The 15,030-nt window shown below is 26.1% G+C and overlaps 1 protein-coding gene across 4 annotated transcripts; it reads left to right on the top strand.

Moving 5' to 3' along the window:
- The first annotated feature begins 5,531 nt into the window (after nucleotides 1–5,531).
- LOC112692095 (protein Lilipod) lies at nucleotides 5,532–10,440 on the top strand. Of its 4 annotated transcripts, none has more exons than XM_025566647.1 (13): nucleotides 5,534–5,712; nucleotides 5,917–6,022; nucleotides 6,088–6,212; nucleotides 6,289–6,428; nucleotides 6,499–6,602; nucleotides 6,660–6,786; nucleotides 7,128–7,196; nucleotides 7,269–7,398; nucleotides 8,267–8,442; nucleotides 8,929–9,083; nucleotides 9,154–9,385; nucleotides 9,447–9,603; nucleotides 10,295–10,440. In XM_025566647.1, the coding sequence occupies exons 2-13, from the start codon at nucleotides 5,957–5,959 to the stop codon at nucleotides 10,401–10,403; spliced, it is 1,590 nt and encodes a 529-aa protein (XP_025422432.1). In that variant the 5' UTR covers nucleotides 5,534–5,712; nucleotides 5,917–5,956; the 3' UTR covers nucleotides 10,404–10,440. The 4 variants fall into 4 exon arrangements, with proteins under 4 accessions (XP_025422433.1, XP_025422432.1, XP_025422431.1 ...); XM_025566646.1 differs by having other exon boundaries at nucleotides 5,534–5,780; XM_025566645.1 differs by having other exon boundaries at nucleotides 5,534–5,790.
- The last annotated feature ends 4,590 nt before the right edge of the window (nucleotides 10,441–15,030 follow it).

The raw sequence follows: 15,030 nt of genomic DNA, 5'->3' as shown, positions 1-15,030 counted from the left end.
TAACATTATAGGCATGCTATATATATCTAAATATATAAATGTATATATGTAGAAGAGAAAATCCTTGTTTTAAGTAATCAGTAGGATCCAAATTTATATGTAAATACATATTCATCTATAATAATATACAATTTTACTATTTTATACAATACAATACACCTTTTTTTATTTTTTTACATTAAGCTGGGAAGTAGCATTGACGACAGTCATTTCCCCCCCCCCCCCTCTCCAGCTCCATAATTGATTGGAAAAAAGCTTTACATAACATAAAGAAAAATCCAATTTACACTTTTTGGAATTTCTTTGAAATTACATATGTGGGGACCTCTAATCACCCTGCCTTTTGCCTATTCGGCATGCATTGAGTAAACTTAATTAAGATGGTTACTTAAGTTTCTCCGCTTCTTTGAAATTGTGATGCGTTGAGCTGCCCGGATAATGGTTTATGCCATACCCGTTTTCCTCACTTAAATCACATCTTGGTTGTGCGTTGCAGTCCTTCGCCTTGTGGTTTTCTTGGCTACATGTCATGCACTGGGCCATTCGGTCAATTCCTCTACACATTGCTCTGAAACGGCCGAAGTTGTGGCATCTAAAACATCTTGCAATCTTAGTTTTTAGCCTCACTCGACATCGCAAAAGTCCTACAATTAGGTGGCCTAACTTTTGCAGTGTATAGGCGTCTTTGTTCTTCATTTGACTACTGCCATCATGTTGCCTCCGTACGAAGGAAGCATTCCGATTACGTTCACCGAGTATGATGCGGTACCCATGGTGTTATCGACTGCCTGTATAACCTCCTCCTTCATTGTTTCCGAGTCCAGATCTCATACTTCTATTTTTTCGGTCTTGGGTAAGTGTATCACCTCTTTTTTAGCTCCTAACGCTTGAATGACCGCCTGCTTCAATCTCACTACTGCTTCTTCTTGTTTGGGGCCATTATCTATCTATATTATAAGGTATACAAACAATACATCTATAATAATTTTTATTATAAATGTCGACGTTTCATAAAGTGTAAATTCTATGGATAACATTTTTTTTTTCATATTTTATAAAATGCATTTTTAATTGCATATTTCTGGAGAGTTGCATAAATATTTCATATTCTAAAATTATAATTATAATAATAATAATGGTAACCATTATAATAATTTTATCTTTATTTATTAAAATATTTTTAAAAGCATTTTCACGTGTAAATACTTTCAATAAAATGTGTCCCGATTTGAGTTTACCTCCACAGCTAATATTAAATTGTTAGGGTACCTATATGAATTAAGTCAACAATTTATCATGGAAAGCATTTCAAATGTTTTATTAACGCTTTTGACCAGAACAAAGCGAAGTGTATTCAAAACACATATAGTTTATAATAAGTAATAGTAATATTAATGATAAATAATTAAAAAAAGTAACTTGATGTCATTACAGTACACTTTTAATGTTATAATAACAAAACTAGAGAAATCGAATATTACTTTAAACGGTGGCGGCTCGTGGTGTTAAAAATAGGTGGTGCACAAAATAAAAACTAATAAGCATTTACTATGATGTAACATGTTTTTACTGGTTTAAAATAATGTATCTTATTAATAATATGTAAGTCATTTATCATAACTTAATTATAATTTAAATTTAAATGTTTAGTTAAAAATTTGTCTTGTAGAATTATCTCTCTTTAGATTCAGCAAAAAGGTCTAGAACTTTATTATTAAAATCAGGAATATTCAAAAATTCATATTTATATGGATCGGACTGGGCTTGAAAAAATCGGCCCATGCAGGACTCTACTGCACACCGAGTTGCATTGTACAGTAGAACTCCAATTATCCGAACGCCAATCATCCGGACGTCCAATTAACCGGACGAGAAAAATACGGCACGTGCCGTTATTCATACACATGTTTCATAATCGTTTTTAGATTAGATAAAGAATAGGTACTACATATATATTATTATATTATTAATATCCATCATTCCAACGTAGGTATATTAAAAATTATCCATAATAAAATACATATACATATAACATTTTACAATATTGCCACACATACATAGATATCATTCTTAGTAAGTCAGTTGTTGTATAATCGTCGCACGGTATAGTGAATTGTCGTGTTACAATATCGTCAAACAGAAAACATGTAGTGCTTACTATGAAAGAAAAAGTAGATATCATTGCGCGGTTGAAAAAAGGCGAAACAGGCCGAGCATTGGCCGAAAAGTATGGTGTTGAAACATCCACTATTTCAGATGTGTATATAACTTTTGATATATCATATGTCAATCATTCGGATATTTGCTTATCCGGACCACCCTTGATATTAATTAGTCCGGATAATTGGAATTCTACTGTATTTAGCGACCGATCCCCCCCTCCGTCAACCATACGTATTTTATACAGGCGTACAGTGCTGTCACAGTGTTTCGCACCGATTGGTGTGTGCATTATGCATAACTGTTTTTACTTTAGGAGCAATAATATGTTCATGACAATAGTTCTTTACCGAAAAATATTGTTGAATAATTTTTTATTAATGGCACACCGATATTTTTAAAATACAATTTACAACGGTAAAGTTTCAAAAAAATAAAAATATTATTTTGATAAAATAACATGAGATACGCTTGCATCTGCGGACCTACGCACGATTCGCCACTGACTTTAAGAGATAGTCTATTGCTCACAGGAAATATTAAAAATAAGTTCGAAGAAGGAGGGTCAAGTATCCCTGGATTTCTCTAGATCTAAATGTAAACATTTTTGTCGAAAATCGTGAATTTCTAAGTTGAAAAAAATAGAAAATATAATCAAAAGCGAGGTAACGCAATGTGACCGAAACAAAGAACTATCAGTTGAAGATTTAACTAGTTTTAAATATGCACCAATTATTTCTTGTAACGTGAAAATAAGTTATTATAAATTCAAATTTATGCTTCAAAATAATGGTAGAAGTTTTTAATTAGAAAACATGAAAATGATTATTATTACATCATGCTAGTACTTATAACATAATAATAATTTAGTATAAATAGATAGTCTACTTTTAAACACATTTATTCTACATTTTTATAATAATAATTTAATATAATATTATATAATACATTTAAATATAATGTCGTAAAAAAATTTATTTTGCATTTTTTATAAATATTTGTACGTCTAGTTTATTAATTTGTAAAATAATGTTTACATGTTTTTGCATGTTTATAATATGAATCTGCATATTTTATAGATTTTTATTGTATATAAATCCAGGTCTTTGTAATCAGTATTTATTTTATATTAAAAATGAATGAAATTTAAGTTGCTGTATAAATCCATCTATACTAGTATATTTAGAATCCAAATAAACTACTTCTTTAATCACTGTAATTTAGAAAATTATTTGAAATAAAATTAATAATCTAAAATATAACATTTCAACAAAATTAAATTATTATATATATTTAATTTAACGTCTTCTAATATTATGTACCTGGGTATTAATTAATACATTACAAAAGTTAATAACCAATAATTATTTTAATTAGTTATAAATAAAAATATAAATAAAGTTCTTAGCTAAAAATAAATGTATACCAAAAAAGTTTTATTTAAATTAACTAAACTTTACGTGTACTTCCGATTTTCAAGATTATAAGTCTGGTAAAACTTTAATTGAATTGACTTGCCAACTTTATATACGAGTATCCAGGAACTAGTGACCCATAAACAAAGTTATAACTATTGATAAAATACTTTAAATATTTATAAGCCATTTTGTTATATGTAGTTTTTATTTCATGTTTAGTATATGATTTATTTTTTATTTTTTCGACTATCATTATTCATTGAATTTGAACAATAATCACATTTCTCACTTCCATCTGTCTGATAGTGCGAAAATATCATTAATTTTTTTAACGAAAAATTGACAAAACTTTACAGGATTGAAAACAAAATTTGTTCAGTAAGGCCAATTATGGATTATGGACTACTTATTATTTACCTCTGTTCGGTGTAATCAATGGTAAAATTATCCGAACGCTTTTAATCAACATGAATATTCTATGAAGTATAAGACTTTTGACGCGCGTTTTATGCTGAAAAAGTGCCAAGGACGTTTTATAAAATTAAAAACTAAAACTCGTGCCTCTAGAACGCATTATAATAGTTATTATACTACAGTAAAACTCGCTTAAAACGCTCCCGCTTAAGACGTTTTCCCGCATAAGACGCTATTTTCCGTCGGTCCCTAGACATTTCCTATACTAGTCAATTTAAAAACCATCTGTTAAGACGCTCGGTTTTTCTCTATCTTATTGGATAAAACGCTCTTTTGTTTAGCAGATTATGATAAATTTTAGTAGGTTTGTCGAAATAAAAATAGACATTTTACTTGTTTACGTGTTCTTATTGTTGAATCGTTTTATTTTATCACTATACATATTTTATCATCAGCTATTATTATTATCCAGTATCTACTCCTGCAATTACTGCTGGGTTGCAACACCTAACAGAAATTCGAAAAGTATTATCCTCTATAGAAAATGTTGAAGAAATGTTGGACTGTCTCAACAAAATAGAAAACTTTCTTGCTGAGACGCATTGTCAGCATCGTAAACAAACAGAAATATATCAATTTTTTAAATAAACAATAATAAAATATTTAATAATAATTTTTTTTTAATTAAATTCAGTAGCAAAAAATATATGTACACATGTATTTAATTACATATACATATATAATTTATTAGTGTCTATTTTGTTAAATCATGTTCAATAATAAAAAAATTAACTTTACATTTCAATCACTTCATTTTTTTCCAATCCCGCATAAGACACTTTCCCGCTTAAAACGTTCTAGAGAGCTGGTCCCTTAAAGAGCATCTTAAGCGAGTTTTACTGTATTATTATTATTTTATAATTATTCGGACGATAGGTAGGTTTTTTTGTAACTATCACAGTATAGATTTTCATCGCAGACTTTTATAATACTAAAATTATGTGCAGTACAACACACTTTGTGTAATATGAAATGTTAAGCATGTAGTACGAAATTAAAAAGTGTGTTGTGGTTTATTCTCTATATTATGGCATTTGTTTTTAATTTTACGGTTTTTTTTTCTATTAAATTATCTTACATATTTTTAAAACTCCAAGATGTATCATCGGCAAAATCTAGAATACCAACTGTTTTGACAGTGTTACTTATTACTGTTAACATTTGAAAAGGAAATATGACAAAATACTTAAGTGTACAGTACGAAAAATAATATATTTTAGCCTGTGATAATACCTGACTGAATGTAAAAGTCGGTGGTTTTCATCTATACCAACTAGATGTTACCTATTCTGTGATAGTGCTACGAACGACACAAACTAAAACAATGGACCGTTTTTACATTTCTAATGAATCAAATATATTTTACTTCGGTCGTCGAAAAATTCGTTTGCATACGTGTCACGTTATCTAGTGGCCTAAATTTATGAACACGATATCAAATTTCATTAGATATCTTTATTTACTGTACGCAATCGTTGTGGTGTTAACTCGTTATAGATAAAATAATGCCATGGAACACTGTTGGTTACAGTTATAGTTGGATATCATCTGTATGCGATGATAGTCGTCGGAACGAGTGTTTGCGGTATCCTTTTCATGATTATCAATAAAGTACAGTTTTCTATCGTTTTATTTGTTTATCCACAATCGTCATAAACTGGTAAACAACTAAATAATAATTTTCATGTCAACAAGGTTACTTCTATGTGCATTATTACCCGTTTTCGAGTTAGTGTGTGTATGTTTAAACTGTAAATCATATTCTAACGTGAATTATAGTAAAGATTCATCTCATCTCTCACACCGCCTATGGTAACGCAACGATGAATTAGATTAGTGAATATGAACCGCTTGCTGTTCACAGATTTTAGTGTACAAATATATGCCACATAATATTACCAAGCATGGACGATGTAGATGAAACAGATGAACGAGAAGAATTATTCTACAATAACGTTAGAGAAAAAATAGTATGTATATCTTTAAGGTAAATTATTAAAAACCCAATTAATTTTGTTTTTTAAATACATTTTAGATTTTTCTCTTGTTGTTCGTTTTATTACTCGCTTTCAGTTATGCTGTTATCAACCATTATAGAAAACGGGACAACATTATTGTTTCCGTTCAAGATGAAGATGATTTTACAGTTTATAAATATAGGTTTGTGTTTTAATTATGTTAAGAATAAAATATACTTATAAAAGTGATTTAAATTTTTTTTTTTTTTTGTTTTCAGCTTGTTACTCTGTACTATTTCATTGGCAGTTTCTATAGGTGCAGCCTTATTGCTACCTATTTCAATAGCCAGTAATGAAGTTTTATCTTTGTATCCTTCTAGCTATTATGTTCAATGGTTAAATCATTCACTCATCCAAGGTAAAAAATAATAAAGAAGTTTTTTTTCATATACTCTTGTATTTTATATGTATATATTTTTTTTAATTAGGATTATGGAGCTTGGTATTTTTATTTTCAAATCTATCTCTTTTTGTGTTCCTACCATTTGCATTTCTATTCAATGAATCTGAAGGATTTCCTGGCCAACGAAAAGTAATAATAAATTAACTGTTTTTAATTTATAAATGTATTAATAATTAATAATTCTAGGGCTTAAAAGCTAGAGTTTATGAAACATGTACAGTACTTATGTTGCTTTCAATATTTGTTCTCGTATTGACATATTTGCTATACACAGTATTTTATGCTGAACAATCAATATTTTACATGCTATTCAGTAAGTATTTATTTCTTTACTTTAGCTATTTAAAATTTATTTTTTTTTTTAGTATTTTGCATATTTAATATGCTGTTTTTTCTATTTTGAACTTTATTAACATATTTCAAGAGCATTACAAAGTAATTATCACTGTAAATTTATTTTCATAATAATTAATATTTTTTTCAATAACCATAGAATTGTAGATTAATCATCAATAAAATGTGTTATCTGTAATAAATATAATTTAAATAATAATTCTTATTCTAAAATAATTTTTTGTACGTTATGTTTATCAAACAACAAAAAACAATCATATGTTTACTTATTTTTATTATTTTTTTTGTGATATCCCACAGATTTATGGAACAATTATTTACCGTTTTTATACTCTTGCATTTCATTCATTGGTGTACTTATGCTATTAAGTAATTATGCTTTTATACAAAATAAGATTCATTGTATAATATTGTTTTATATTAATTAATTTTATTATATAGTATGCACTCCATTTGGGTTTGCTACCTTATTTACCATTTTAAGTCGGTTTATGATTAAACCACAATTACAAAAGACCACAGATGAAGAAATCAGTATTTTAAGACTCGAAGTTGACTGCATCAATAGAAGGTATTTTTATATTATTTAAATTAGGTCATGTACTTACAAAAATGTAATAAAAAATATTAATATTAACCTGTGAAAATTTATCTTATCAAATATTTATTTAATGTGACATTTATTTATTCATATATTAATTTAATTAAATTAATAAATAGCAGTTCTATATCACTCCGTAAAAGATTTCAGAGTGGGAAATAGTAGAAATTAAGCAAAAAGCTAAAAGTAAAAATATATATTATATAATATTCATATTTAATTTTTGATTTATATTAGATATTTTAAACATATTAATAAATTTTCTTACATTTTTTCATAGCTTATATATAAAATTATACAGATAGTTTATAGTCTTTGGCTCTAGGTTTTTTTTTATTGTAGCTCTGATTTTTAGTAACTTTAAAAACCAAAAAAAATTATTTAAACTCTAAATGTATTTATTTTATATTTAACATTTCCTTAATAAAAATTGCATATAAAACTAAAATATATAGTTTAAAATTTTATAAATACTAAAATCATTAATAGACAATACTATATAAATTATAAGTGTTAATTTTATAATTTATTTTATATTTAATAGTATATATTAGTAATAATACCTGTGAACAATGACAAAATATAAAAATTCTGACTACATACATAATTATAGAATGTCAAATTATATTCCAAAACAACCATAAGCAATACATATAATGTCATCAATATCATTATAATATTTTCCTGTTATTGTTTGATTTAAATGAAATTTCCTTGAGCTTATAAGGCTGCGGTAATCACTTAACTACCTTTCCAATAATACCTTATTAATAGAATTATTTAAATATAAATTATATGTTAAATTTCAAAAGATAAATTAAAATTAAATATTTTTTAGATTGAGCCAAGTAACAATGAATGGTTTTACATGCATGTCTCCAGAACCCATGTTAGAAGGAAAAAAACAAAATATAGTTTATACTCAGAAGGAATTGTGGAAATTACAAAATGGAAAACTAAAAAGTGGATTAACTGATAAATTATTAAATTATCAAGAAAGACTTGATGTACTGGGTAAATTTGATTTATATTTTAATTTATTCTAAAAAAAAAAACCTTTTATGTGATATTTTCTATGAAAACCACTTAAACTGTAGAAGAAAAATCTTTGTATAAGATAAGATATGCATTAAATACAAAATGTATTTAATTAGCTAAAATTTTAGATTACCTTTTTTAATATTTTAATGACTTTAATACTACATATTTTTCTAAAATTTTGTTAGTTTATTTTGTCTCTTTGTTCTACTTAAATTGATTCATTTATAGTTAATTAATATAATACCGATAATATTCCTTTGGATATTAATTTGTTTTAAAATATAAGATAATCTACTATAATCCAAATAAGAAAGAGTTTTAAATATAATGTCCAGATGCTTATCTAGTGGTATTAATAGAGTGTATCATTTTGTATTCTCGATGTGAAAATTTTTTCTTACATAGAATACAGTAAACCATAAGTAATATATAACAATTAAACCCATATTATTATTACAGAAAAACAAAGAAAAACTTCAGTATTCCGTAAGCTATTTTTATATCCAACGTTCATGCTGTTGTTGTTAGCTCTAACTGTTGTTACAGTTTTATTGGTTGTTCAAAATTTGATTTTAATACTTATTGGAATTAAAGCATTACCTCTAAATACTAGAGTAAGTAAATTACCCTTTAAATAAAATATTTATTTAAAATAAAAATAAAAATAAAAAAATTGTTTGTTAGCAATTTACCTTGGGTGTGAGTTCTCTATCAAAATTAGGACCTTTTGGAGCTGGATTGGAAATAGTCATCATTTTATATATGTTAGTGGCCTCAACTGTTGGTTTATATTCATTGCCTGTGGTATCTACTTATCGTCCATATATTAAACAAACACCATTGACACACATTGTGGGCAATTGTACTTTAATGCTTATATTAAGCTCTGCATTGCCATTATTATCTAGAATTTTAGGTAAGTTTTATCAACATTGTTTATTTATCAATATATTATTCTAATATTTGAATTAATTTAGGTATTACTGACTTTGATTTATTAGCTGATTATGGAAGAATTGAATGGCTTGGTAATTTTACAATTGTTGCACTGTATAATCTAGTATTTGCTACTACTGCTACACTAAGTTTATTTAACAAATTTACTTCGGCTGTACGAAAAGAACTTTTATCAAGGTAAATACATTAAAAATAATATGGTTTGGATACAAAGATTGGGTGTTATTAAATACTTGTCATTTTTTTCTTGAATTAAACCAATGTTTAATTATTATTTTAATTTAAAAATAAATGATAAATCACCAATTAAGAAAAAGTTCCTCATAAAAATGCATCGTTAAGTTATAATTACTTCTCTTTTTAATTATTGCTAAACATTTTCCAATTATATTTAAAATATTTGGAATTGAATAATTATTACTTTTAATTTTAATAAATATTGTATTTTGTGAATCCATTTTTAATAATAATTATTTAAATTATATAGATTTCAAGTATTTAAAAGTTAACTGTACATTTATTAAACAAAATTAAAATCAAAACACCTTTATATTAAACATAGAGTATAAAATAATAATGGTGACAATTTTATATATAGTTTATATATATATATAAGTTTATTTAAAGGTTTTTTTATTTCTATTAATTTTCTTGCATGTCAAATAATGTTTTTTTATTGTATTTTATATAATAATTTTATAATAATTACATTACAGACATAATTGAAGTATAAAAAATTTATTAAAAAATAAGAAGTTTTTTTTATACTGCTCATTATGTAATATTTTATACTATTTTACTCTTGTTCAAAATTATGCTATTATGATTCAGTCATTGTTAATAAATAAAAATAAAATCTTATTTTTAGACTAAAAAGTTTTTGGAAATGGATGATGGGCCGTGACTACAGTATTACACACCTTAATTCTAGTTTTTCAGTAGACAATTCACCGACGGTTGCTAAAAAAAATAGTTGATTCTATTATTCAAATTTAAATTATTTATAATTTATACATTGTTATTTTTTTTTTTTTTGACTATTTTGATTTTTTTTTTTTATCTTTCTATTAATGACTTATCTTTATTTTTTATTTTAATTTATTAAAGTTTACTATGTAAATACTATTTAGTAATATGCATCATACAATTACAATTTATCTATAATAGGTATAATTTTAACCTGACTGATGAAAATGGATGGATTTTGATTGACAGACTGATGTTATATTTTATTTATATATTAATTTTGTTTTATAAATACATTTTTAAAATATGAATCATGTTATGCAATTATATTAAAACAAGATTGTTGTATAATATGTTTTATTTTAAACAAATTAAGTGATTTTAATTACATTTTAAGCATTCCTTAAAAGGATATTTACCAAATTTTTTTTATATTATTTGAGGTGTTTAACAACTTTATGTTCTTCATTATTAAAATTTCATTTCATGTCATTCTCTTGTATATACTGTAATTTTTTATAGTATTAGACTGTTAATAAAATGTTTGCTTGTTTTAGTCGTAATTAAGCAATTATTTTACTAATAGTTTATTTTCTTAAGCATAATTATTGTATACATAGCACTAAGTATTGAGTAAATCTGAATCAGATAAATTATATAAATATTTTTCAAGAAGTCCAAAAAGTTTAAAATAATCAAAGTTTTATTTGTTTATGATTTATTTAAAAATAATATGGAATGGAGTACCTACTATTTATTTATTAATATTTATTTATGTTTTTTGTATAGATCAAACCCAGTGTATTAGTAATCCATTGTTTAATTTTATTCATTATTAACTTAATTTGTGATACTTATTTTAAATTTATTTTTAATAATTAAGAATAAATTATTAAATTATAAATCTATTTTCTTAATAAATTAAGAAAAAAGATTTTTTTTTTTCATGTATTTGATAACCATGAAAAATTATATATATTGGTCTGTCTGAGGTTCCTATATTCTTCATTGTTTTAATCTTGTGATTTCTAATTACTAGAACTTATTAAAACTTTTTGGACTGTTATTGTAAGTGTTTTATTTAGCCATTTTGTTTTATATTTATTTTTCTTTTGTTTTAAACTTATAACGTGTTTTATTGTTTTATGAATAAATCATTTTTATCAAAAATCTTATACCTTTTTCTTCATTCAATGCTTCTTTTGGAAGTGATGTTAATTACATTTATGTTTATGTATACTTCTTTTATGAAAATAAATTCTCTCTGGTTTTTCAATTATATTTAATATCTATGATAAATACATTTTAAAATCTTTTGTCTACAAATCATAAATTTCTTTGATTTCAAACTATTATCATTGAATAAATAATTATACTTAAAACATTTAATCAATATTGTTATTAAAATTGCATCATGTTTAATTATTTATGATAATACATTATTATTAATTTGCTATAGTTTCTTATTTATTGATTATTAGATATTCGTAACAAATTTATTTTTCAGTGAACTATGATAATATATATATGAACATTAAATCTATTCTGTGATTAAATCACTAGTGTTCTCAGAACTCACAAACAGAAATATTATTTATCTATATTTTGTATTTAAGCTTGATTAATTATAACAATTATAATATGTAACATTGGCTATTAATTATGTAACACCTACAAAGCTACGCAATTTTTGACACAGAACCGAAGGTATTATTTTGTAGCAATTGCTCTGTTTTTAATTTGATCATGGGTTAGTAGATATTGCCATACTGGATTAATACAAGTATATTTAATATTATAATTATAGTAAAACTACATAATTTAAGTTTAATAAAATAACTAATTAGCTATATATAAATTATGAAAATCCGTAAAAACATATAAGTATTTTCTAAGTATTATTGTTTTGGTGGATTTTATAAAAGCTTCAGAGAAGTGGAGGATTCCTTTATATATTTTTGTTCCTTACTTAAAATTATTTTATATTGCCACGGTTTTGAGATCGATTGTATATTATATTATTACCCTGTATAGTGTAGTTCATACGTTTTTAGTTCGTAAACCGATGAACAACACACACTATCCGTTTTGTATCATTATACGGTGTTCGAATAACACAGACCGTTTTATTCGTACATCCACACAGTGGCGGCGCGAAATATTTTACTTCATGAATCCTGTTAGGATTTTAGTTTAGTTGGAGAATGATGTTCAATATATTTATGTCGGTGTGAACAATAAGTGGTACTCAACAAAGCTTCGTTAGTTAAAAATAATGAGAAGAATAATTATCACGACGAAAGTAAATAAATAATTATCTATTATTATATTTGCATTATTATTTTTTGTGAAAATGACATGTATAAATTATGCTAGTCAAATTTGATTTGATATTTATTTAATTTTAAATAAAATAAGTACCCAAATGTTTGAACCTGGTACAAAATATAGCGTATTGAAACATATATATACAAAAGCACAAATTTCCCCATGATTTATTCCCCGAAATGTATTGACCTAGATGAAACCATAAAAAAGATTAAAAATAGGAAAATAACATTACGTGAAGTCACGGGACAAGGAATAGCTGGTCATCAAGGCTTCAATGGATACAACTGCCGAACTAGTTGTGCTACTAAAAAATGTGCTTGTAATAAAGCAGATATATTGTGCAGTTCAAAATGTCATGGTAACCAAAACGGTTTATTATTATTTAGCTATCTTTATGGCCTATTAATTTTTTTTTTCATACGTTAATCCAGTGTTTCCCAAACTTTTTCGACTCACGGTGCCCTTTTTTTATTTAAGGTATTTTCAGGGCGCCCTTCTCTAAGTCATAGCATGAATAATCATAAGGAAAATGTTAGACCCGATAGTGCTTCATGACGGCGCGGCACCCTTATACAGACATCGCGGCGCACACTTTGGGAACCTATGCGTTAATCAGTTTTTAAATATTATGATTAATTTTAATTATTTTTTATTTTTTATTCAATAACCTGTAGAAGTACAGCTTAGACTACCTAATATATAATATTATGTATCTATAATGAACAATTAACAGCGATGAAAATATAAAATATTTAATAAAAGTGAAATATATATGACTAATAAAAAAAATTAACAATTTTGTTGGGTTCGATTTATTTTATATGAATATCGTAATCGTATAAAAGGTACAACATTTTTTAAACACAGAAAGTAGAGGATGTTTTTTTTCATTTTCTCAAACTGTCAGGAGGTGTGAAAAGTTGTGGACTTCAAATAAAATACTCAGAAGATTCAGAATTTTCTTTACGGGTTCGCATGTTACTATTATATTACGAATTGTTTTCGTATCGTAATGTATCGAAATAATAATTGGAAAATTTTACCACAATAGTAATAATTTATTTTAATAATATGTTATACAATTATTTAACATTATTTATGTTATTTTTTTGTATAGTATAATATTTATAACTTTGATGATTTATTTAAAATTGGAAATTATAATTTTAGAAATATTTAAAAAATTATGTGTTATTTTATCTGACGCTGTAGTATGCCATTCAATAACGTCTAATGTGCAACAAAAGGCACACATGCCGCAGATTGGCCACCCCTGCTATAGAGTACAGTACTTGTTAATAATAATTAAGAGCACCCACTGATTAATATATATGAGTATCCAAACTTGGAGTAATTAAATGAACGGTTTTTTTTTAATTTTAATTTAAAAAGGAATGAAAATTGTTGTTTACAGTTGATGACACAAAAAACATCCACTATATGTTGATTTTCTAGGTCTCGTTCATGTAGAAGACAGAAACAATGAAAGCATTTGAATTATCTATTTAAGTTGTACAGTTTTAGACATTATGGTGGTACATAGTAATAGCCGCAATACAAATTAGAGTCAGATTTTTACAAAACTGTTTATGTGTTGACAACTTATAATTACTTCGACATGCAGGGCCGGCGTTACCTTTTGTGAGACCCGGGACAAAATTTATTTTACCCTTAATAATAGTCAAGCTTGACGAGAAGGGAAGAAAGGGATTATTCTCTCGACCCGAAATTTTTGAGAGGGCCCTGAAATTAGGGACTACAAATTATTAAAAATTAAACATAATTAATGATAAGAATTTAATGAACACTACTGAAAAAATTAAGATATGCCCCGGGTTTCTCTTTCCACGCAATGCCATTCCTAGATTTTGCGAGGCCCTGGGCATCATTAGGATTCGAGGTTCTACAATATTATATCGAAATCCATTGATACACCAGAATAGCGGTCCTCAATCCATATATCTATAATCTATTTATACATGGTATGTTGTTATATATATTATTGTATAAACGCGAGGCCCTTGGAGGCACGAGGCCCTGGGCAAGTGCCCCGTTTGCCCTGCCCTATAGACAGCACTGCCTCCACGGCCCTAACAATAGTCACCTATAACCTGTAGGCCACAATTAAAGGCGATAACATGTAATCAGAATCGGTGACAACTGCATGCGATATCGAGCAATGACCGATTATTTAATTAAAGAAATTAAGAAATGCAATAAAATAAATTTCTTATGTATCCCGGTTTCCATACTGTGCGGCGTGCCGCCGTACGGGTGCATAATAAATGTCATAATCAATATAATATT

This window comes from Sipha flava, unplaced genomic scaffold, assembly GCF_003268045.1.
Source record: "Sipha flava isolate LNK unplaced genomic scaffold, YSA_version1 70_pilon_pilon, whole genome shotgun sequence".
Classification (NCBI taxonomy): domain Eukaryota; kingdom Metazoa; phylum Arthropoda; class Insecta; order Hemiptera; family Aphididae; genus Sipha; species Sipha flava.
Note: the sequence above shows the minus strand (reverse complement) of the source record. Positions and strands in the feature narration are given on the sequence as shown.